General features: G+C 42.2%; 1 protein-coding gene across 7 annotated transcripts in view; it reads left to right on the forward strand.

Moving 5' to 3' along the window:
• The window catches only part of LOC117723905 (uncharacterized), a 50,732-nt gene extending 26,152 nt beyond the window's left edge, over positions 1 to 24,580 (forward strand). Inside the window, exons 1-6 of one of the 7 annotated variants that reach the window (XM_076916364.1) lie at positions 3,351 to 3,448; positions 10,384 to 10,436; positions 14,727 to 14,952; positions 18,205 to 18,331; positions 18,796 to 18,891; positions 23,298 to 24,580. In XM_076916364.1, coding sequence (XP_076772479.1) covers positions 18,208 to 18,331; positions 18,796 to 18,891; positions 23,298 to 24,340 — 1,263 coding nt within the window. In that variant the 5' untranslated portion in view covers positions 3,351 to 3,448; positions 10,384 to 10,436; positions 14,727 to 14,952; positions 18,205 to 18,207 and the 3' untranslated portion in view covers positions 24,341 to 24,580. Of the gene's footprint in view, positions 1 to 3,327; positions 3,529 to 3,729; positions 3,750 to 10,383; positions 10,437 to 14,726; positions 14,953 to 18,192; positions 18,332 to 18,795; positions 18,892 to 23,297 lie in introns of those variants that run through there. The other 6 variants (XM_076916362.1, XM_076916361.1, XM_076916365.1 and 3 more) reach the window with 6 other exon arrangements.
• The last annotated feature ends 474 nt before the right edge of the window (positions 24,581 to 25,054 follow it).

The raw sequence follows: 25,054 nt of genomic DNA on the forward strand, positions 1-25,054 counted from the left end.
GTGAGTGCTCCCCACCCTCCACATCTCCCTTTCCTGAGGCATAAAGTCTCTACAGGATTAGGCGAATCCTTTCCCACTGAAGCCAGAGAAGGCAGTCATCTGCTACATATGTGCCAATGACCCAGGACCAGACTCTGTATGCTCTTTGTTTGGTGGCTTAGTCTCTGGAAGACCCCAGGGGCCCAGGTTAGTTGGAATGGTTGGTCTTTCTGTGGTGTTGCCATCCCATTCTGTTTCTTTGGTCTTTCCCCTAACTCTTCCATAGGGCTCCCTGACCTCAGTCTAATGACTGGATGTAACTATCTGCATCCACCTCAGTCAGCTGTGGTACAGCCTCTCAGAGGACAGCTAGGTTAGTCTCCTGTCTGCAAGTATAACATAGCATCAGTAATAGTGCCAGGGTTTAGTGCCCGCCCATATAATGGATCCCAATTTGGGTCAGTTACTGGTTGGCCTTTCCTTCAGTCTCTGCTCCATTTTTCTGCCTGTATTTTTTTTTTTTTAAGACAGGAACAATTCTGGGTCAAAAAATTTAAAGGTGAGTTGGTGACCTCATCCCTCCACTGGGTGGCCTATCTACTGGAGGTGGTCTCTTCAGCTTCCATCTCCCTACTGTTGGGCATTTTGGCTAAGGTCACCCCCACTGAGTCTGTGGAGCTTCACAAATCTCAGGTCTCTGGGACTTTCTAGAGGTCCTCCCCACCCTCACCCCCAGAAGTTGCACATCTCAATTCCTTTGTCTTACAGAATCTTTTCAGTTTCATAAGGTCCCATTTGTCAATTGTTGATCTTAGAGCCTCAGCCATTGGTGTTCTGCAGGAAGTTTCCCCCTGTGCCCATGTGCTCGAGGCTAGTTCCCAATCTCTGTTCTGTTAGATAAAGTGTATCTTGTTTGATCCACTTGGACTTGAGCTTTGTAGCAAGGTAATAAATCCAGACCTACTTTCATTCTTCTCCCAGTTAGACCAGCACCATTTGTTGGTGATGCTGTCTTTTTTCCACTGTCTGGTTTTGCCTTCTTTGTCAAAGATCAAGTGTCCGTAGGTGTATGGGTTTACAATTATGGGATGCTTCACAAATTTATGTGTCATCTTTTCCAGGGGCCATGCTAAAATCATTCCCCTTTTAGTATATGTGTTGACAGAGCCAGCACCAAAACTGGCATTCTTATTATGACTGTTTGCTTATGTAATGGTTCCCTAAGACAACTCCTCGATTGTTAGGAGCCAACTCCTAGCAGAAAGTGGCTGTCATCTTTGCAGCCATCTTGAGCCATATATTTGCAGGTTGATACTTTTCCACCCTGACAAGACACTTGTTTTTCTAGCGTGATAGTTTTGCAAGCAGCCCACAACCACTGAGCATACTCTGATAACGTCTTGTTTTTCTTAGACATATCCTGTTGTGGTTTAGTGCCCCCAAGCTGCAAGGCACTCATGGGTAAATGTCTCCAGCTGCACTCCCCTGCTTGTGCTTATATACCCATAATTGCCTTTCAATAAACGAGACTTGAACAGACAACTGTCTTGTCTCGATTTTTCCAGTCTCTTGCCCCTCCATCCCCACTCTCTCCCTTGCAGACCCCATTGATTGACCTCGAAGGCCGGGTCACTAGATCACATAAGAGGTTTTGATATGCCAGAATAGACTTACTAAAAGGTCTTTTGTGTAACTCAATAGAATTCTTCTGCAAAACTCCTAGGCAGTCCTTCAGAAGCAGATTCCCCTGCTGCTTTTGCTAACGTCTATCACATCCTGCACTGTCCCTCTTTCTCTGACCATCTTGCTGACTTGGTACACTGACAGTTATTCACACAGGGTGTCAATACAGGAGAACCAGGCTCACTTATGCATGTGCTGGGTATTACGCCAAAAACCTCCATTCTAGGCTAGTGCTATGCCCGTAAGGAAGCTCCCTATCTGTTTTTCCACTTTTTACTTAGAAACAGAGTCTCCATATTTTCTCCTACCTGCTTTGGATTCGGGAACCTTCTGCTATAAGCACCAGAGCAGCTGGAAGCATAAGGAAGGGCACCCAAGGGGGGTTCAAAATTAATCTTAAACAGATAATGCTTGCCCACACATGAGGGGACTGCTGCTGGTATTATGAGCAAGACTGTGGACATGTTATTTCCCTCCTCTTTTTTGGGACAGTCCCACAACATGCCTCTGGCTCTCCTATGACTAGAACGTCTTCTGTCTCTGCCTCCCGAGTGACTAAAGGCATTAGTCATTGTGTTTCAAGCTTTAGTAGCATTTTATAATACATAGATTGAAGATAAATATCAACTTATTGATGAGAAACAACTCAAAGTTAAACATCATGAGGAAAGGCTTGATTCACAAACATCTTCTCTGATGAGTCTGGATATTTCCGTCTGTTTTTGTTTTGTTTGTTTTTTGAGACAGGGTTTCAGTGTGTAGCCCAGGCTGGTCTGGGACTCACTATGTCAACAAGGCAAGCCTGGAACTCACAGAGGTGCCTGCATTGGCTTCCAGGGTGCTGGGATTAAAGGTGAATTCCACCACCTCAGGCTCTGAAACCTGAGTGTTAAAAGCAGCCTGACTCCTTGTCTTTGCTCTCCAGCCTCTGTGAGGAAAACTATTTTGTGCTAGGCACCTACTCTAAATTACTCCCGGCAACTTCCCTCCTCCAGAAAATTGTGAAACTCTTCTGAAATGATTAACACTTTCTCTGGTTTCTGTTCCACGGAAATGAAGTAATTAGAAACTTTGCCATTAAAATCCTCTTCCCCTTTAAACTGGGCCACAGGAACTGGGGAAAGCAGCATCTTACATAAACATTCAGCTCATTAGAACTAGAAGCGGTTCGTGGTCTCCGTGTTTCCTAACTAGGTGACACTACATTCAGACAGACATCAGGGCAGAAATCCCGGACTGTTGAAAGTGACCTTGCTTAAACATTAACTGCCTTGTCAGCCATAAGTGCTTACTGGCACAAAGTCTTGGCCTCTGTGGAAAAGTACTAGCCCAGATGAGAACAAACAGCTATAGATCTTATGGACAGGTGCCTAGCAACCCATTCTGTTCTGTTCTTTCTGCTGAACGTTTTACCTAGCCAACATCCTGTTCTTGAGAACACCTGCATTCTCCAGAGACAAAGCGACCCTACCCCACCCCCCAACCCATATCCTGCTTCTACAAGTATATAACCTGTGTGGGAAAAATAAAAACTCGCCAGCTTCATCAGACCTCCTGACTTGCGGTCCGGTCTTCGCGTCTCTTGTGCCCCCCCACCCCCCATTCTCTTCCAGATGGTTCCCTCAGTCCCTGTTCACCCCTTCCGGCTGCGGTACAGAACCATTAAGAAGTACTACTGGCTCTCTCAGGCCTCTTGGAACGCCATCGCACAGACTTGTGGGAAATGTAGTCCGTAACACAGTGACGTCACAGCTCGGTACTTTTGGGAAACGGAGTTTGTCCTTTGGTAAGCATGTGCGGCTCTTATCCAAAGCTGGGACAGGTTCTAGTCATGCTGAGCTCTCCCGTTGGATCTCTGACATGGAGGTTGGTCCAGGGTTCCGTCACCTCAGGGGCTGTGCGGGGTGCGTAGGTCCGGAGGGAACACGCACAGGGCCGAATGGAGTCAAGGAGGAGCTGATTGGGAGAAGCTTCCTGGTCAGGGCTGGGGGAGGGGAGGATGCGGAAAGGACGCCCCGGCTGGAGGTGGGAGTGACCTCTGTGTCCGAATGTATCTAGCTGACAGAATTCAAGGAATGGAGAAGCTTGTAAGGACCAGGACTGCCTGGACCGTGCGGGTTGGGTGAAGGTCTTTGCCTGGACATGGTGCTTCTGGGCGTTCACTTTCCAGCTTGCTGGTGGAAGCATTTGCACATTAAATGGTCCACTCTTGTGGTTACTACTGGATTTCTCATTAAGTTTAGGCAAATAGAGATCCGGTCCTTTCTGTACTTTATGCCTGTCCGTTAAGGACAAGAGCACTGAGAAAGACCACTAAACAAAACTGAATTAAAAGGTAAAAAACAAACCAACAAACCAAACGAAACCGCTTTATTTAGAGCCAAAAACTCCTTTGCCAGTTTGAGAACTGCTGCAAAAGGGAAGACAGGGGTTGGAATTCTTCAAGACACACACCACAAATGTCTATATTTTGAGGATTTTCTGCCCCATGAGGCATCATATTTTTTTTCTAAGCAAGCAGGTAACAGAGATTAAAGAAGCAGAATGCACGCCCGGTTAATATTGTTTACTGTTTGTTTTTGTTTGTTGTGTTGTACAACGCTCAGTTGGCAATGGAGCTAGTTTTTAACCATCGCACATGCAGTTACTCTTGTCTTGATTTGAGGTGACCGAAGTTGCTAGGTTTGGGGGCAGAGTCCTGTAGGGGAGATTGGGGTATGTGATATTTATCTCACTTTCTATGGAATAAATAATTGTGGATGTAAACATGGTTCACGTAGATGTAGATTAAGGATCCCTCAGGGAACTGTTTAATTCCTCACTTGAAAATAGCTTGACAACCATGTTTGCTAAAAGGATATTGAGCTGTTTCTCCATGTAGGATCAATTAAAACCTACCTAAATAGAACAAGACATACAAATTTGCCTCACGGGTTGTAACCTTAGAGGTTGTAACGCATAGGACTGTAAAACCTGTTACAAGGTGCTAACGAAGAACAGCAGAGGTGTTCTCATTGTAAGATAGCACACACAGTGCCTGTTTCAATTGGCTGAGCCTTGGTCAAACTCTTGTAAAAAAAAAAATGTACAGTTCTGATTTATGGATTTTGTGTACATACTGCCTGTCCAGAATGACTAACCTACTGTTGAACCAAATGTCTTTGTTCCCTAATGAATTCTCTGTGCTTCTGGATACTGTGGTCTCTTCATTCTCTCTTACCAGAGGGACTGGGGTAATCCCTGAGCTTTGTACTGATTGTCCTAGAAATGTTAATCCTACAGTGCTGAGTGGAAAATAATAGAAACCATCAACTCTCCCTGTTCCATCAGAGACCGTGATGTTGAGAGTGTCAACCCCTTTCAGGATGGAGACATGATTTGATGTGAAGACAGATTCGGGCTTAGGGATTTTAGTGACTTGAGGGGTCTTGCAGGTCTGTGGAGGGGACACAGCTCTGCTCACCTGACAGGCTGTGTGCATTGCTCTCCATTCTCAGCCCTGTCTTCCAGGCTTCTGTATAGTCTGGGATTTCTGGTCAACCAACTATTGCTGAATGTGGCGTGCAGGTTCTGTGATGTCCCTGTGTAGTCTTATGAAGTGTTTCTCCAAGTACTTATGTTATAAACATTAAAAGATGGAGTTGAGAAGCTCCGGGCCACTCAGGGTCTTGTGATTGCCACATTGCTGTCATTCAGGGATGTGGCTATAGATTTCTCTCCAGAAGAGTGGGAATGTCTGGAGCCTGCTCAGTGGAGTCTGTACAGGGACGTGATGTTGGAGAATTACAGCCACCTTGTGTTCCTGGGTGAGGATTGTATCTATACTGAATTCTTTTTCATCATCAACATGTGCCTTCCTCCTTTGGTATATTATATCATTGAGCTTTCTGTTATACCCTTCCTTTGAAGGAAATATTGGGGAGACTGATATATAGCTAAGAAACACGTTACTTTTCTTTCTGTCTTTGTAGCTCGTTTGTGTTGGAAGTATGTTTCCTCCACTCTAATGGGAATCTTAGAAAGTTTATTTATATATTTCACAATTCAATTATTAGTTTTTTCTTTAAATGAAAATCAGAGTCTACAGATTATAACTTCTTCCACAATATGCTAATTCCAATCAGAAAACATGTAAAGAATTAATTTTTTTAATGATTTCTTTTATTCCATCACCATTTTTCTTACTAACATTGTACTACATGGCACAAGCTCAGTTGAACACTCAGTGTTGTTCCTCTTTGCTGCTGTAAGATTCTGGTGAGCCTTAGCTTACCTGGGGTGCCAAGTGAACCATGCGGGGCCAGGAATCAATGCAAATAGCAAGAGGAATTTATTGTTCTAATGCGTTGGGGTTTTCCCACACAGAAGGCTTGTTTAGTGAGTTTTTTATATAGTTTTCAGGGCAGCAGCCATTAGGCAACAATGTAATTGTCAGAACAATGTGACTTTTTAAACTGATTGGTCTTTAGGGAATGAGGTGGCAAGGACCTCCCTTGTCTGTAAAACCAAGGGTCTTCAGGTGTGAAAAGACAAAGAGTAAGTAGCTGCTGTGCCTTCAGGCATGTGGAAATGAGGTAGTCAGAGGACAGACGAGGTGTCCAAAGATAAAACAGAAAGCCCGGATCTACCACAAACATTGTGATTATGCTGTGGTAAAAATCATTTTCATGATCTTGCCTTTAACATCTTCTGGTATGACGAAAAGAGGTCTCTCAGACATTTATAATTGCATAAGTGTCTAAGCTTGTATTTCTCCTCTGGTGAGCTCTGCTTATATTTAACGAGTATGCAAAGTTCCTCATTTTGTTGAGTATACATTATGATGCTAGACATGGGGATGCCACCCAATGCTGGGCAGACTAAGTCATTTATTTGCTGTAAGAGCAGGCTGACCTAGAAAGACCTTTCCACCCTGAAGGGAGGCATTGGCCCTGGGCTGTTTTGGTTTGGGAGAAGTTTAATGTCTGCTTATTTCCTTAGGGCATTTAGGTCTATTTAAATGATGTGTGTGATCTTGACATAATTTCAATGAGTGGTGTCTATGAAAAAAATTGTCCTTTTTTTTTTTTTTTTTTTTTTTTTTTTTTTTTTTTTTTTTTTTTTTTTTTTGATTTTCCAGTTTTATGAAGTACCAGTGTTTGAAGTATGACCTAATGACTCTTTGGTGTCTGGTGTTATGTCCTCCCTTTTTCTTTCTTTTGATTTTGTTAATTTGGATGTTCTCTCTGTGTCTTTTTCCTTAGTTTAGTTTGGATAAGAGTTTGCCCATCTTGTTGATTTTCTCAAAAAACAACTCTTTGTTTCATTGATTCTTCGTGTTGTTTCTTTGTTTTTGTTGTATTGACTCCAGCCCTGAGTTTGATTATTTCCTGCCACCTACTCCTCTTGGGTGTTTCCTTCCATTTGTTCTAGAGCTTTCCTCTGTGCTGTTATGTTGCTAGTGTGAGATCTCTCCAGTTTCTTTATGAAGGCACTTAGTGCTATGAGCTTTCTTCTTTGGACTGCTTTCTTTGTGTCCCCTGTAAGTTTGGTTGTGTTGTGCATTCATTTTTATTCAATTTTAGGAAGTCTTTCCATTTCTTTTTAAATTTCTGCCTTGACCCAGTAGAGGGTTTTCAGTTTCCATGAGTTTGTAGGTTTTCAGTTGTTATTGAAATCTACTTGCAATCCATGGTGGTCCAATAGGATGCAGGGAGGTATTTCAGTTTTCTTGGATCTTTTAAATCTTGCTTTATGACTGGGTATATGGTCAATTATGCAGAATTCTGTGAGATGGTTGGAAGAAGGTATATTTACTGGTTTTTTTTTAATATATGTTAGGTACGGTACATTTTGTTAGGTTCATAACACCTGTTGACTCCATTATGTCTCTGTTTTTTTCTGGATGACATGTCCATTGGTGAGAGTGGGGTATTGAAGTCTCCCACTATTAACGTGTGAGTGTCCATGAGGGATTTAAGCTTCAGTATAGTTTCTTTCCCAAACATGGGTGCCCTTGCATTTGTGACAGAGATGTTAAGATTTGAGATGTCTTCCTGATGGGTTTTCCTTTGCATATGAAGTGTCCTTCCCTATATTTTTAAAGTAATTTTGGTTGGAAGTCTATTTTGTTAGATATTAGAATAAGTTACACCAGCTTGGTTTTTTTGTCCATTTGCTTGGAAACTCTTTTTCCAACACTTTACTCTGATGTAATGTGTATCTCTGATGGTGAGGTGTGTTTTTGGCATGCAGCACAGGAATGGATCCTGTTTTTGCATCTGTTCTGTTAGCCTGTGTCACTTTGTTAGGGAAATGACATAATTCATATTGAGAGACATTAATGACTAATGATTGTTAATTGTAGCCGCCCACGGCCACAAGTCAACTGGATTCACCTGAAAGGGGGGCTGGGAATGAAAGGGCAAGGAGGGCGAGAAGAGATGAGGCCAAGACAAAGTTCTCTGATCAAGGCCCAAAGCTTTAATGTTCAGCTCTCAATTTAAAGGGGAAGACCCAACCCACAACCCCTCCTGGTTTCAGATGGGTGGGATAATCCATAGTCAGTTCCAGGTCACGGCTGGAGATGTCTCAAGGCAAGCCCAGGGGCAGTTCTGCTGTGTTCTGGGCAGCCAAGGTGGGTAACTCCACCTAGATCCCGTCACTTGACCTTGCTGTGGCAACCAGGGTCTCTCAGTCCTGCTCATGGGGGGGAGAGTACAGTTAATGCCTGTTATTTTGTTATTGGCAGTAGTGATGGTAGAGTGTGTGTGTGTGTGTGTGTGTGTGTGTGTGTGTGTGTGTGTATGTGTGTGTCTGTTTTACCTTCTTTTGGTTTCGCTGATATGAAATTATTTATTTCCTATGTTTTTATGCATGTATTTATCCTCCTTGGGTTAAAATTTATCTTCTAGTGCCTTCTGCAGGATTGGATCTGTGGATTAATATTGGTTAAATTTGACCTTGTCATATAATATCTTGTTTTCTACCTTTGTATATGGTAGGCTTGGATGGTATCCATGGTCTCTTAGAGCCTGCAAGACATCTGTCCATGCCTTTCTGGATTTAGAGCTATTATACAGAAATCAGGAGTAATTCTAATCGCTCTCCCTATATATGTTACTTGGCCATTTCCCATTGCAGCTTTTAATACTCTTTCCTCATTCTGTATATTTAATGTTTTGAATATTATCTGGCATGGGGACATTCTTCTCTGGGCCTGTCAATTTGCTGTTCTGAAAGTTCCTTGTACCTTTAAAGGCATCTCCTTCTTTAAGTTAGGAACATTTTCTATGATTGTTGGGAGCTGACTTTTAGCAGAAAGCGGCTAGAAAGCAGCTATCCACATGCTAGCCACGCCTCCAAGGGGCGTGGCAACAGTGTATAAATACCCCAGATTTCCCTTCAATAAAAGAGACTTGGTCAGAACTTCTGTCTTGTCTCCATTCTGTTGTGGATAGCCCTAGCCTCTTGTTGTCATGGTAATTCCACTCCTGGGAGGGGCTACGGAGGAGGAGTGAATCTTGTGAACCTTCTGTCCAATTGAATTTGTTAAATAAAGGCTAGAGCCAGTGATTGGGCAGTAGAAGAGGAGTGGGGGGATCCGGAGGTGTGGGAGGAGTCAGAAGAGCCATTGGGGCAGTTGGCAGTTGGGGAAAGGACAGAAGATGAAGAAGATCATGACCTAGAAAACTGCAAGTTGTAAGAGATCTCATAGCTGGGGAATAGAGTAGTTCAATGGTAAATCTGCCCAATCTAGGCTTGCAGCATACATTTGTAATTAATTGAGTTGTGTATTTCCTTGACCGGACTTCAATGGGTCAGAGATTTACCACAACACCATTCCTTATTCCTTCCGTCTCTTCCCCTTATCCCCACTCTCTCTCTAGACCCTGACCCGAAGACCAGAGCGGCAGTTTGAAGCTGGGCAGTGGTGGCGTGAGCCTTTAATCCCAGCCATTTAAAGGCCAAGCCAGGCAGAGCCACAACATAGTAACTATTCAGGCATTGTTAAGTCTTTTGTCTTAAGCCAGGTAGAGCGGAGGGAGCCGGTTGCAACATATGATGTTGTTAGAAATATTTTCTAGGCCTTTGTGCTGGGATTCTTCTCCTTCTTCTATTCCTATCTTTCTTGGGTTTGGTCTTTTCATGGTGTCCCAGATTTTCTCAACGTTTGTTGTTGTTCAGAAGTAACATTTTCTTTGACTTCTGTATTAGTTTCTTCTATCGTACCTTCTACATCTGAGATTCTCTCTTGTATTCTGCTGGTGATGCTTGCATCTGTAGTTCCTGTTAACATGCCTAGATTTCCTATATCCAGGATACCCTCAGTTTGCGTTTTCTTTATTTCTTTGATTTTTTTGCTTTCAGGGCTCAGAACAGTTTCATTCATTTCCTTCACCTGTTTCTTTCCCCTCACTCCCCGCCCTGATTTCATTAAGAGATGAATTCGTTTCCTTCAACTGTTTGTGTTTTATGAATTTCTGTATGCAATTCACTACTTTCCTCTTTTAGGACCTCTATCATCTTCATGTAGATGGTTTAAAGTCTTTCGCTTGTGCTTCATCAGTGTTGGGATAGTCAGGGCTTGCTGTAGTACAGTTGCTGAGCTGTGGTGGTGACGTATCACCTAGGCTGTTGTTTTGTCCTTACACTTCCATCTAGGCATCTGGATTTGCCTTGGCTATGAGTTTTGTTGCTTATTTCTGCATTTGTCTTACTTAATGGGTTTTTTCTTCATAGTTTCTACTTCCTCTATGGACTTCTCGCCGAGTGGCCTGTGTTTATGGTGACAGGTAAGTCTACTGGTTCACTATGGTGCCTCCACTGGGGTTTTGAAAGTCTAGGTGACCTCTAGCCTTCCAGCCTCTGGGCTCAGGGTGTTGACATTGTTTCTTGGGGGTGGGAATCTGGGTTTTACCTGGGGTCTGAGTTACAGTTGTATCCTGTGGTAGAGCCGTGTGCTTCTCTAAGTTTTGTCGGCTGGGGTATGGTAATGAGGGGGATGAGAACTGTTTGGGCCCAGCTGCGCTGACTCTAAGGACTGTTTGTGGTCTGTGGCTTGGTCTTATCTTAGATTCTGGGTACCAGCATGGCCTGTCCCAAAGCAGGGGCCTTCTGCTATAGATATAAGCCCTACAATTTAGATTAAAGAAGTCAAAAACGTTTATTCCTAAAATGTTACAATATTATGAATATAAACATGGTATTTCCAGTTAGGTTACAGATAGTAAAATGCTGTGTCACAGAGTCCAGTCACTAGACCTTAGGAAGTATTATGTCTATATTTAACATGAGTCCGAAAGGAAGAAGGGAACACTTGTCCCTTCCAAGGGTCTCCTGTTGATTTTTTTAAACTTCCTTCTTAAGTTATAGGCCCATTAGCTCCCAGATTTGTTTAGTAGACATTAAGTACAAAGTAATTACAGTGGGTGTCTCCATTGCTTGAGAGATTTAGGGTGTGAGTACAGAATCACTGAAGCAGGAGAGGATCCATCCTCCTGTATTGAGAGACACGAAGAGTAATCCATCTTTTCTGTAGGAGTTCCTGGCCTGGCTTACTGGCCATAGTGGGACAGGAGCAGTAGACACTGCATGCATCCTTATCCTGTGATGAGGCTAGCATGCCATTTATTCTGATAGGTCTGTGACCAAGCCTGCTCAGTCAGTCAACAGGTTTTCCAGTGCAGGAGGATTAAAAAGTGAAGAGCTCCAAACTCTGGAGACCCTTCCTCAAGCCTCAGGACATTGCAGCCACCCAAAGATCACAAGAAACCATACCTGGATGCAATCAGCAGAGGTTTATTAGGGAAAGAGCTGGCAGCCAGCGGTCTGACCAGGTACTCGTGCTGGAGTCAAGGTCCGACCTCCTCGGCCAGTCCTTGGAGGGTTTTAAAGGGAAAAACCACAAACCAGGGGAGTGGGAAGCGGGCGAGGGGTTGTCAAGGATACAAAACATGAAAACAGTGGAACAATTCAGAGGTACTCACTCTAAATGATTAGTGTCATGTGGAAATCGCCCTGCATTCTTCTCAAAAATGTGTTTTTTACCATGCCATTGTGCCCTATCCGGCCATTTCAGATTGCTATCTTTACTTTTTCTGGCTATGGCCCCACCTAGGTGGTAGCATCTTTATCTGTAATCAGGAATGCCTTCCTGCCTTGAGCCTCTCCCACCCATAGGTGGGCCTATTGTTTGAGGCTTGATTCACATTCACCTGGAATGTGTCTTGGGGTGGTGAAAATCTTACATTCAGTTCCTCGTTCTGGAATCTGCATTTTTCTGCCCAAGGTCTAAGTGGAAAAATCTACACATATTTTATAAAATGGCCTTTATAATTTTTCACTCTACAAAAGAAATCGATGATTAGACAGTATGACCCCAGCCAGTTCCGAGGCTGAAGGTGGGTTGATTTTTTTTCCCAACTTTCTTTTAAACAAGTTTAATTACATGTAAGTATTTAGGTCAGTTCTAGGTTGAGGAACCAGCAATACATTAGCTGCAAACAGTCAAGGAACAAACAAGGCGGTAGACAAGGTCGTGGTCACTCTCATGATCACTGTTTCTAAGGGCTCATTGGGATGACAAAAATATCTGAGCCTACTTCCCTGTCCTAGCCCACAGTCATATTCATTCATGCCTGAGGCCTACTTCTTTGTTCTAGCCTAAGACTTAGATTCCTTCCTTGTCTTCTCCCAATGTCAGATTCCTGCCTAAAGCACATTTTCTTGTCCTTGGCCAATGTCAGATTTCTGCCAAGCAGCCCCCAAAGCTCTCCACGGGTCTGTGTACCATCTGAGCATAAGTGTGCTATGTAATCCTGGCAGTGATCCTGTGTAGATGTAACCCTTTTCATTCAAGCAGTCGGTTTCAATAACCATTTTTAAGTACACCTGATTTTGAGTATTTTTGGATATTAAGCAGTGTTTAAGTTGAACTTCACTGTGTTTGAGATACATGCCTATTGCTTAAGTTTGGCATGTGCAGGGCACTGTCTAATGAAAGGTGTAAATTTGTCTCTCCCTCCAGTCTTGTCTCTGTAAATGAATTACATTTGTACTTATCATGAATATAATCACAGTTCTTGTCACATTGCATATTAAGTAATCATCGATAATATGACACTATACTGATTAATTAACTTTGCTGTAACAGCTTACATTATATTAATGGTTCTCAATAGTATTCTGATGTAATAAATGAAAGTCATTTATCTTTGTTAAACATTCCAACCTTAGCCGGGCGGTGGTGGCGCACGCCTTTAATCCCATCACTTGGGAGGCAGAGGCAGGTGGATTTCTGAGTTCGAGGCCAGCCTGGTCTACAGAGTGAGTTACAGGACAGGGCTACACAGAGAAACCCTGTCTCGAAAAAAACAAAAAACAAAACAAACAACAACAACAACAACAAAAATTCGTTGTCTTGAGTCCTTTACCACAGTGGTTCTCAACATTCATAATGCTAAGACCCTTTAATACATCTCCTCATGCTGTAGTGACCTTAACCACAAAATTAGTGTCATTGCTACTTCATAACTATAAATTTGCCTGTGAAAGAGTCCTTCGTCATGACCCTCAGGTTAATAACAACTGCTGTATAGTGCACCTTTGCTCAATCTAACTCAGTCCTACAGATTTGCTACATTAAGTAGCTTGTTTTATTGTAAAGAATATAATTAGAGAAGGAAATAGTAAGGTTGATTTCTTAAGAGACAGCTATAAGAATGAAAAGTGTACAATTAATTATCGCCACTGTTCTTGTCAAGACACAGTTTCTCCAAATGGCTACAGTTTAAAAGAATTAGCAAAGACATACATGACTAGATAAATATCTTTAATCCATTGCTTTTAAAAACTTGAATAGAAGTTTATAACCTTAGGAACAATTACCTCATATGAGAGACAAGCCAGTTTCAGTTGTTGTAAAACAGAGGATCTTCCAAAGCTGTAGGTACACTGTGTGAGAATATTTTCTCAGCAGGATTCATCAGCTGGGGCAACAGTTCAATTAAACTCAGGCAAAATGGAGTCACATTTGACAGTTCAATAACAGACTTTGCACTGTTTCTATGCCTCAGAAGATTACACTCATTTGTAAACACCAAGGTGTGTGTGAAACAATTGGAAGACAATAACTTCACACATGAGTTTCTTTCCAAGAAAATTCCATAACATTCTTTTTTAACACATTATATATTGAACATATATAATATATGTTCATGTTATTGAACATATAAAACATGTTTTATATATATTATATATATTATATATGTTCAATATATATATAAAACATATGTTCATGTTAGCAAAACTCATTTCATCAAATTGCTTTATGAATTACAGAAATATCATGTATGTTTTGTCACATATTTAGTTACAAGGGTATAAGTGTACAGTAAATTTTGTTTTTATTTTGATGACGGTCCAGTCTCACACAATCACAATTAACTTTCTCTTTCCAGGCTACACTAGTTTATACTTTCATGGATGACACCTATGTAACTTTTATACTGTTTAATGGGTTCGTTAGTAAAATGTTACCACTGACTTTGAAAAACACAACATCGTGTTTATGTTCTATTTGGTTCTGCAATGATTTCAGCAGGAGGATAAATTACTTTACCTACTATATTTTTTTTATTTAAGTACACCAAACTGCTTCATCACATATCAGTCTAAGATTTGTTTTATTTTTACCTTTTCCTTTTATTTAGAAAGAAGATGTATTTAAACTGTCCAGTCCAGCCTTGGATCCATTTGTCAGTAACCTCTGAGAAGCTAGGAGTGTTATCAGACACACCAGGGCTGAGTTGACAATCCCCCTTTAAAAGAGAGTTTCCATCTCCACATCAGCATAGTGCTTAATTATTTTAAAGTACAACTGAGTCAACATGATTTGTTTATCAGGGGGTAGTAAGACTAAAATCAGAACACGTGGACCAGAAAGGACTTGTAAGCCTAATATTTCTGTGAAAGGATCTACTCACATCCATACACCTCTAGTTGTGGCTCAGGAGCTGAAAACCATCGTGACTCCCCAAGGTTGTCATATGAACTCTGCATTTTCCTTCCACACTCTGCTGCAGGTTTCCAAGGAGAAATCCAGGAACAATAGAAGTCGACCTACCTCCATTCCAGGAATTCCTTCTCGCAGTCTTTTGCCCACGTGACTCTGACGTCACAAGGAAATCCTATCTGGCTTTTGGTCAACACACGTGAATCTTCTCCAAAGTTGGACTGGAATCCCCGGTGCTGCAGTCCTGCAGTGCTGCAGTGCTGCAGTAACACTCCTGTAGCGTCTCTGACTTAGAGGTTGGTCCAGGGAGCAGCATAGCCTGGGGCTTTGTGCAGGAAGCTGGGTTCCGTCTTGTAGGGCAAAGACCTGGGCTGGGTGGGAGGGCGGAAGAAGCTGCTTGGGAAGAAACTGGCTGGGACGTGTGAGGTTGCAAGGAAGGGCAGGATTTGGGATTGTGAAGGTTTCCTTACTACACCGGGGCAGCTTGGTAGTGGGGGGTGAGGGGGTGGATAATAGTGAGAAGAGGAGGATTACTAGCTAATGGTCACCGAACTGCCTGCTCCTGAGAGAGAGCAGGGGCTCACAGACCAGCTTTGTTGGGAAGCACACTCCCCTGGCTGCTCCATCCTCACATGGATGTTGCCAGATTCCGCAGTATCTTTAGAGTAAATGGGGTTTCTGGTCCCTCCTGTACTCTGTAGCCGGCCTGTTGTAACGGTCTTGATTATATTCATTTTCTCTGCTACTTAAAGAATTAAGAGTGAAAAAAATGTGAGGCGCAACAGGTGGCATGTTGGGAAATTCTGGAACACAGCAGAAAGATCTGCCAGAAGGAGCCGCTATAGAAAAGCTTTGATCAGGGGGCGAGAGAACACACATAGGCAACACTTGGAGGAAAAACAGAGTACCAACTAGGGAAGATGCATCCTGTTTTACCTTGAGGGCTGGTTTTCTCAAATCTTTGAAAGGTCTTCCATTCCTAATTTAGGGTTGAGTAATTTGGGTCCGGTTGGGGGTGTGGGAATGGGAAGACAGGATGTCTGGTTAGCCCATAATGCTTGCATCAACATGTCTTCATCTGGGTTTGAAATTGTTGATCAGGGTGCAAAGCTCCCATGGCCTTGTTTTAGGTGTGTGGGTGGGTGGGGGGGGGGCAGGCTTTTGTGTCAGGTCAGCAGGGTGAGGAGGAACTCACAGACCTGTGTGCATTCATGTGATTTAAAGTCAGCAGACCTGTTGATGGAAAAGAAACTTGAGCCTAGTCTGAGGTACATCCCTGTCATGTCTGCATTTGTGAGGTGGGGTGGGACCCTTTCTCTGGTCATCTCCTGCTTCACAGCTAGTTCAAGGCCAATGTAGGCTACCTCAGTCTGTCAGAAAACATTTAACCATACTTGGTGGACATGAGAAATACTTTCTATGTTTCATTTCCTGTCTTCCAGTGAGCGCCATGGCAAATCCATGTTCTCAGCAGTTTGGTGTCTTACAAACTGCATGTGCTTCCCTTCTGTTGGCCCATTCCAAGTGTGATTTACACTTTGTTTTCACTAGCATACTCTTGTTAAAGACGTTAGATTTTGGTGATTAGTTGTTTGCATTTACTATGTGAGGAAGAATTCTCTTTTTTCTTGCTAGAATATTCTATTTGCAATGAATATTCATTCTTTTTGGGTAGTAGTTTTGTGTTAGATTCTGCTATGACCTATGATGCTTTCTTCTGGCTTCTCCTGAATTCTTCCAGTTTGCACCTTTTATATTTAAGCAGAGACTCTATCATGTCTTCATTTCCTTTCTGCAGTTCTTGACTGATGCAGGCTACTGTGGTTTACATCCCTGTGTTTTTTCTGAAGCTGCAGCTAGGCTGCATATCCGTGTCCCCACCAGATGTTCACCCACTTGCAGATGCTTCTTACAGTTAGTAGGAACAAAACCACTTCCTCCACTGTCCCTCACATGGACACAGCCACCTCCAATGAATAAAGCAAACTGCTAGTCTTCAATGTATAGAATCCATACGGTCCTAGAGCATCTTTTACCTTGTTTTTCCTTGAAGGTGGGTCCACTGTGCAATCATAGGAGCACCTCAGATGTGTACGAGAAGTATTACTTAGAGATGTGAGAAGCACTTCTAGCTGTCTTTCATCCTTACACAGAACCTAGATTCGTGTCCACGGGCACATGGTGCCTGTGTTGGAGTTTCTGTTGATGTGATGAAGACCACAAGGAAAGGCAACTTATGTTGGGAGCCGACTTTAGCAGAAAGCGGCTAGATCAACTTTGCAGCCATCTGGAACCATATACCCTGACGAAAGACTTGGTTTTCAATAGCCTACAACAGCTGAAGCACACTCTGATATCCCACGTATTTTGTGTTGCTGTTTACTGCCCCCAGCTGCAAGGTGCACGTGGTAGTCACGCCTGCAAGGTATTGCAGTTCACGTGCTGTCCACGTGCTATCTACGCCATACATGCTTATAAGGCGCACGTGCTATCCACGCCTGCAAGACATTGCGGTGCACGTGCTGTCCACGCTATAGACGCCTGTAAGGCTTACGTCATATCAACACCTGCAAGGCACGTGGCAAAAGCCTATAAATAGCTCAGAATTCCCTTCAATAAACGAGACTTGATCAGAGTCTCTGTCTTGTCTCCATTCTTCGCGTCTCTTCCCCTTTATCCCCACTCTCTCTCTCGCTAGACCCTGACCCTCGGACGGGAACGGGCAGTACAGGCTGCAACAAACTTAGAGTAGAAAGGGTTCATTTCAGCTTACAACTTCTGGTAACAGTTCCTCACGGAGGGAGGTCACGGAGCAGAGGCCACAGAGGAACGCTACTGATTGGCTTGTTTTCCGTGGCTTGCTCAGCCTGCTTTTCTATACCATACAGAAATACTTCCCCAATGGTTCGAGCTGACTCCTAGGAGAAAGTGGCTATCAACTTTGCAGCCATCTGGAACCATATACCCTGATAAGAGACTTGTTTTCAACAGCCTACAACAGCTGAGCACACTCTGATAACCCACGTATCTTGTTTTGCTGTTTACCGCCCCCAGCTGCAAGGCGCACGTGGCAAAGCACCTTCAGCTGTGTTCCCTGCTTGTCCACGGCTGCAAGGCACGTGGCAAAGCGTATAAATACTCAGAATTTCCTTTCAATAAAGGAGACTTGAACATACCCTCTGTCTTGTCTCCATTCTTTGTGACTCTTGCCCCTCCATCTCCACGCTGTCTCTTGCTAGACCCTGTTGACTGACCCTCGGATCAGATCACTCTGGCATCCCAACGTGGGGCACCGACGGGGACATCAAGTGGGATCCTACCCATAATGTACTTTGGTTATCTTATTATCAACACTAATTAGGAAAATGCCATAGGCTTGGCTATAGGACAACTTCATGGATGCATTTTTTTGTTCAAATATGTTTCTCTCTCCACAAATAATGCTATCCACCAGAGAACTATCTAGCAGAATTGATCTTGGTATTTAAATGATTTTAGTGGTTTTAATTAATTTAAACTGTGATACTATTCATTAGTCTTTATTTCAGGAAATGGTTTCTTTCTGGGATGTGGCCATTGATTTTTCTCCAGAAGAGTGGGAACTTCTGGAGCCTGGTCAGTGGACTCTGTACAGGGACGTGATGTTGGAGAATTACAGCAACCTTGTGTTCCTGGGTGAGCATTGCATCTATAGAGAATTTGTATCTCACCATCAACATGTCACTTATTCAGTCAGTACAATGTCTCATGGAGTATTTGCTTTTCAATAGTGAGTTTCCTGGTCTTAAAAAAAAAAACTTAGGTTATTGTACAGCTAAGAACCACTTTATTGTTTTTTCTCTTTATGTGTTTAACCTTTCTGTGTTAGAAGTATATTTCTTTTACTATTAGAAATTCAAGGGCATAAGGCTTGGAGCACATTTATGAATTAAAGTGTTTAACAATTCAGTTTTAGTATTTTTCCTTTTAAATGTAATTGAGAAAACATATGTTCCTATATGTTTTCTGGTAATCCTGTCAGAAACCATTCTAAGGAATTAATTCTCTTTCCTTATAAACTCTATTATAAACTTGAAGGGACATGTCAACTCCCAGTAGATGAACTCTTAAACAGTCTCATTTCCTTTTCCTACAAACAGGTCTTGCTGTCTCTAAGCCACAGCTGGTGACATTTCTGGAGCAAAGACAAGTGTCTCCCAGTGTGAAGAGACAAGCAGCACAAACAGTGTTCCCAGGTCAGTAGGAAAGAGGAGGTCCGAGCAAAGCTGAGGTGATCCAACAGAAAGCTCGGCTTTCCCAAATACCTTGACACATCATGATGTTGTCAAGAAAATCTTAGGTCTCTCCTTGTTGCCTTTGGTTTCAGAGAAAAGACATTTCTCAACTGTTTATGGTGGTTTGAGTGTCTTCAGCTCTATGTTTCCCCAGCAGTGAGCTGTGCTTGTATTTACAGTGACTTCCCGGGCTCTTCATTCTGTTGAGTCTCCATTGTAAAGTGAGACTCGGGGAAATTTCAGACTCAGAAAAGTCGTTTATCTGCTGGGGTCGGGAGCAGGCTCATGCCAGCAAGATCTCTACACCAAAGTGAAGCATGATTGGTTCAAACCCACAGTTCCATCACACTGAGACAGTCAGGGGCGGATGGCTCAACAGTTTCAGTTCTGTTGATTAAAACAGATGGAGTGGAGAGCAGTCAGATAGAAGTCAGATGATCCAGAGTCTCGTTGGACAGTTCATTCACCACTGATCTTAGGGAAGGGTCAAAGCAGTGACTTACTTTTTAAAGTGTTATATTGGAACAACTAAAGGAAAGAGAAAAAGATAACAAAGTGTTATATTGGGCCTATAGGTACAATAATTTAACAGGTTTTTCTGTTTGTTTGTTTGTTTTGTGTTTGTTTTTGTTTTTTTCCAAACAAAGATTTATGGCTAGTTATTTACCAGGACCAGACCAGTAGACCTAGGAAGAGAAGGAAAAGAGGTCCTTTCATCTATGGATCCACATCAAATTACACAGTGAGGATAAATGTGATGAAGTTATATGACCTGTGCACGTAAGGCCTTCACAGTTTCCAGGAAAACTTTATAGAAAACACAACACAGTGTTTTAGATAGCATGTAGACTTAGCATAGTCACTAAGTTAATAGTATTAGAATTTAACTATGATTTTGGAGTTATGATTAAGAGACTTTAGCATTGTGTCTCTTCTACCTGTTTTAAGGATAAGGATTCCATTAGTTGTTCTTCTACACAGCTCTCTACCGTGAGGCAAATAATAGCTACCTCTACTGGAAACAGTTCACCTCTTAGCTGCTCTCATGTTCAAGGTGTCATTGCTGGGCTGTCCTGCTGTTGTCCCTCTACCTGTCACAGACTCAGGGAGCCAGTCTGACCCAGGACAGAGGCTGTGGGACAAACTCTGAGTCAGTTATGGTTGAGCTTGAAGTAAGTGAGGCACATCCTATCTCCAGAACTAGGTTTTCAATGAGCTAAAACAGCATATGACGTTTACAAAGGCATTCTCTGTATTGACAAGGCATTGTTTCTCTGCAAGACTGAACCCAGTCATGTACCTAAGCATAACTTTTTTTCAGTGTCTTCAGACGTGGGCAGACAAGCTGAGAATTCAATATGTATGTTCCTCTTATAAAGATCCAGTGTTAAGGATAATGTACTGATTCTATGAGACACAGATCTGTTGGCGTCATTGGGATCAGTGTCTAAGCTTTACATATATAAGTACCTGTAGCCTGGAGAAGAGACATTTAAAGAGAGAAAGTGTGAAAACTAGACATTTGTGGAACTCTTAAAGTTCTAGAGATGAAAGGAAGGGTATCTGGACTTGGTGGAGCAGAAACAAAGGCTGACTTCAGTCATAAGGCAAAGGAGTCTCAAATACACACACACATACACACACACACACACACACACACACACACACACACACACACCTGCCTCAGAGGAATGAGGTTTGCAGACCCAGTATAAAGGACCCAACCTCACTTTCAGCTCCAGTCTAGCACTGCAGCTAGAGGGCTCTCCTCACAGAAAGCTGACTTGAACCCTAGTCCACAGTGAGCTTGAGTCCTGGACCTACAGGCTGGCTAGTCTCCTGGTATGCATGGGTCCCTGCTTCTGCCCACTGTGTAGCCCCTGGCCTGGTGGCTACTGCAGCAACCTGTGTTCTGCAGTAGAGGTCTTCCTGGCATTACGTTGCCCTTATTGTGTATGGTTGGGTCAGTAAGATTGTTAGCTCCAGCCCAGCAGCCAAAGGAGCCCTTTGTGCAAGTGTGGCTGGGAGTTATTAGGTTTAGACTTTTGACAAGACTGTAAGGGCAGCTCTTTGCTGGGCATGAGTGAGTCAGGGAGTAGACATGGAATGTTTGAAAACCACTAATCCAACCTCAGCAAGGAGGTTGGTATCTCTCCTGGAGCCCAGACAGGAGGATAGAGAAACCCCACAGCTTCCAGTTGCCTTAATTCCAAAGTGAGCTCAGATCGTGTCCCTGAGGAACAAACCATAAGGAACAGAGCAATAGCTGAGACAGCATATGTTAAGTGGGTTTTTCACTCACTCATTCAGCATCCAGAGAAATGACACAATCCATGGATTGGCCTGAACTCAACATCTGTAGTTTAGGTGTTAGGAGACCCAGGGATGGATTTCCTGTCAGGAGTTTTTCTACTTACTAGAATATTTACCAAATAGATCTTCACTTACTTCCTTGGAGGGCCAGAAACACTAGGTCAGGTTTTGGTGTCAGCAAATACATGTGTCATTTCAGAACCCTTTGGCCCCGATTTGATCAGATGTATGAAGCCAAACCAAACCCATAATCGAATCATGCCGGGGCAGCCCAGCACATGACACTTGAAGTCTCAGTTCCCTTGATTCAAACAGCTGAAACAGTGGATCTTCCAAAGCTGCAGCTTTGGAGGCTGCAGGACAACAGTTTCTCAGCAGTATTGCTAAGCTTGGGTGGCCAGTTTATCTGCCTATAAAACTCGGGCAGAATGGAGTCCCTTTGGTCCCTATGGATTCTTTGCACTGTTTGCATACATCTGAATGCACACTTTTCTGCAGACCTATGTATGAAATCATTGTAAGAAACTAATGTCACACTTATGTGTGTCTCAAATCACTTATGTTCATGCTACTGAAATTCATCCCAAGACTTCTTTGTGAAGGATGAAAATTTTCTAAAATGTTTTTCTATCACATACTCAATAATAAGGACTTAAAATGCATGCATTTTGTGGAAACATAATTCAAAGATTAAACTCTACCACTAGGAGTGTGTGTTTAATACCTCGTCAATAAGCTTTCAGAATTGTGTGGATTCACGATTTTTCCCTTTGTCCTTGGATCTTCTGCATCGTTGTTTCTAAGTGTGCAGTGCCTATCATCACTTGGTATGCTCACCCTGTATATTTTGGTGGATGTGTAAAATACATTAATAGAACATTTAAGGAGAGTGTAGGATAAAAGTATCTATAAGCTTTGCTTCTGTGAATGTTCCCTTCATGGGTAAACAGGGCTCTTCCATTTTCATGTCCTGTTCATTGTCTCCACTCAGTGCTCAGTGCTTTAATCTTTGTCAATTAATTAGTTTTCGAAATGCTTCCATTTCTCAGGGCTGAAGAGATGGCTCCGTGGTTAAGAACACTGACTTCTCTTCAGAGGTCCTGAGTTCAATTCCCAGCAACTACATGGTGGCTCACAACCATCTGTAATGGGATCCGATGTCCTTGTCTAATGTGTCTGAAGAAAGCTACAGTATAGTCACATATAATAAATAATTCCTAAAAAAAAAACAAAACAAAAAAAACCAGTCATTTTATTGCCAGGCCTGGTAGGCTACTGTATTAACCCCAGAATTTGAGAGTCAGAAGCAGGTGGATCTGTGAAGTCAAGGCCAGCCTCTTATACACAGCAATTTTCAGGACAGCCAGAGCTGCACAGAGAAACCACATTTCAAAAAACCCAAACCAATCAAACAACAAAAAGTAGGTACTTTAGGCATCTATTCATTGACACACATGTTGCCTCAGCAAATTTCTGTTACTCATGGGTGAACCTGATTTTCATTATTATCCCTTGATATCTTTCAGGTATATATTTTTCTAGTCATCAATATAAAACATAAAATACTGTCCCAAATCCTCAGGGTATCCTATTTAATCTTGGTATGGACAGTATACTTGTTCTGCAATATATCTTTTTCCCTTACAAAAAAAAAATTATATGTTTAGTATAAAACTTCAGTGTTTGTTGAATCTCACAATTGCAATATAGTTTTTATTTTTCAGGCTTCTCTATTTTATAATTTCATGGATGACTGGCCATAAATTGCTAAATGCGTTTATTTCTGTTAGTATAATGTCCTTATAACTTAAGCTCAGTAACTTGGAATAATATGCCTTTACTTCTATGTTGTCTTTGAGTGTGGTTTAAATAGATTGCTTCCACCTAACTCTATTTGTGAATTATGCTCAGTGCCTACAGGTATTAAAATATACTGCAGATATTTCTATGGTTAAATACATATGAGTTAATGTCTTCCTTTAAAAAAAAATAAGCTAAATAATCTTAAAGAATACCGCTTAACTTTTGTTCATATCTCATCTTTGGCTCAACAGGAATAACACCCAATGATCCTAACGACTACAGCAAGGCCACAAATTATAAATCACTCCTTGGTCATTGCCCAAGAATTAATACAGGGGAGAAACCATACAAATGTCAAGAATGTGGTAAGCCCCTTAGTTCTCAATTAACACTTTCTATACACCAGAGACTTCACACTGGAGACAAACCCTACGAGTGTGAAGTGTGTCATAAGGCCTTTAGTACTCGCTCGTCACTCTTTATACACCAGAAAAACCACACCGATGAAAAACACTTCGTGTGTGAAGACTGTGGCAGGTCATTTTACTATCCTTCAATGCTGAAGCAACATCAGAGAATTCATTCCAGAGAGAAACAATACACGTGTGAGGACTGTGGAAATGCTTTTTTTGACCCTTCACTTCTTAGGCAGCATCAAAGAATTCATTGTATGAAGAAACGCTACAAGTGTGAAGACTGTGGCAAAGGCTTTCATTATCACTCAGCCCTTAGAACACACAAGATGGTTCACACTGGAGAGAAACCTTACAAATGTGAAGTGTGCGGCAAATATTTTTCTGTATCTGCATCCCTTAGTCAACATAAAAAAATCCATTCTGAAGACAACCCCTACAAGTGTAAAGTGTGTGGCAGATGTTTTAGCTCATCTTCATCTCTTACACAACATCAAACCATCCATTCCAAAAATAATCCCTACAGCTGTGAAGAATGTGGCAGGTTTTTTCCAAATTATTTGAAACTTAGACGACATCAAATGATCCATTCTGAATATAATCCCCACAAGTGTGAAAAATGTGGCAAAAAGTTTTCCCGTTCTGCAAATCTTAGGAACCATCAAAGAGTTCATACTGGAGAGAGACCATACAAGTGTGAAGAATGTGGCAAAAAGTTTTCCTGTTCTGGAAGTCTTAAGAACCACCAAAGAGTTTCTACTGAAAAGAAACCATGCAGGTGTGAAGAATGTCACCTAGCATTTAAATGTTATTTTTCCTTTTTGAGACACAAGAAGATTCATGCAATAGAGAAATCCTACCAGTGTGAAGATGTGATATGATGGTTTGTATATACCAGGCACTGTTAGGAGGTATGGCCTTGTTGGAGTGGGTGTGTCAGTGTAGGTGTGGGCTTTAATAACCTTGTCCTAGCTGCCTTGAAGTCTTCTAGCAGCCTTCAGATGAAACTCAGCTCTTCCTGCACCATTCCTCATTGGATGTTGCCATGCTCCTGCCTTGACAATAATGGACTAAATCTTTTAATGTGTAAGCAAACCCCAATAAAGTTTGTCCTTATAAGAGTTGCTTTGGTCATGGTGTCTGTTCACAGCAGCAAAACCCTTAACTAAGAAGTGTGGGAAGTGTGATAAAGCTTAGTTAATCTTCATAGCCTTATTCAACACATGATAGTTCACACTGAAGTGACGTCCTGTGAATATTTGAAATGTTATACTTCTTCAGCTCCTAAAACACACCTGTGCTACCCAGTCATGTGTCATCTTGACACACAAACTAGAACTGTCTGAAAGGAGGGAACTTCAACTGAGTAAATGTCTTTATAAGATCCAGCTTTAACTATTTTCTTAATTAGTGATTGATGAGAGGGCCCAGCCCATTGTGAGTGGGGCCATTCCTGTGCTGGTAGTCCTGAATTGTATAAAGCAGGTTGAACAATCCATAGGGAGCAAGCATCTCTCCATGGCCTTTGCATCCTGCCTTCAGTTTCCTGCCCTATGTGGAGTTCCTGGCCTGACTTCCTTCAATAATGGACTACA

The sequence above is a fragment of the Arvicanthis niloticus genome, chromosome 19, assembly GCF_011762505.2.
Source record: "Arvicanthis niloticus isolate mArvNil1 chromosome 19, mArvNil1.pat.X, whole genome shotgun sequence".
Taxonomy (NCBI): domain Eukaryota; kingdom Metazoa; phylum Chordata; class Mammalia; order Rodentia; family Muridae; genus Arvicanthis; species Arvicanthis niloticus.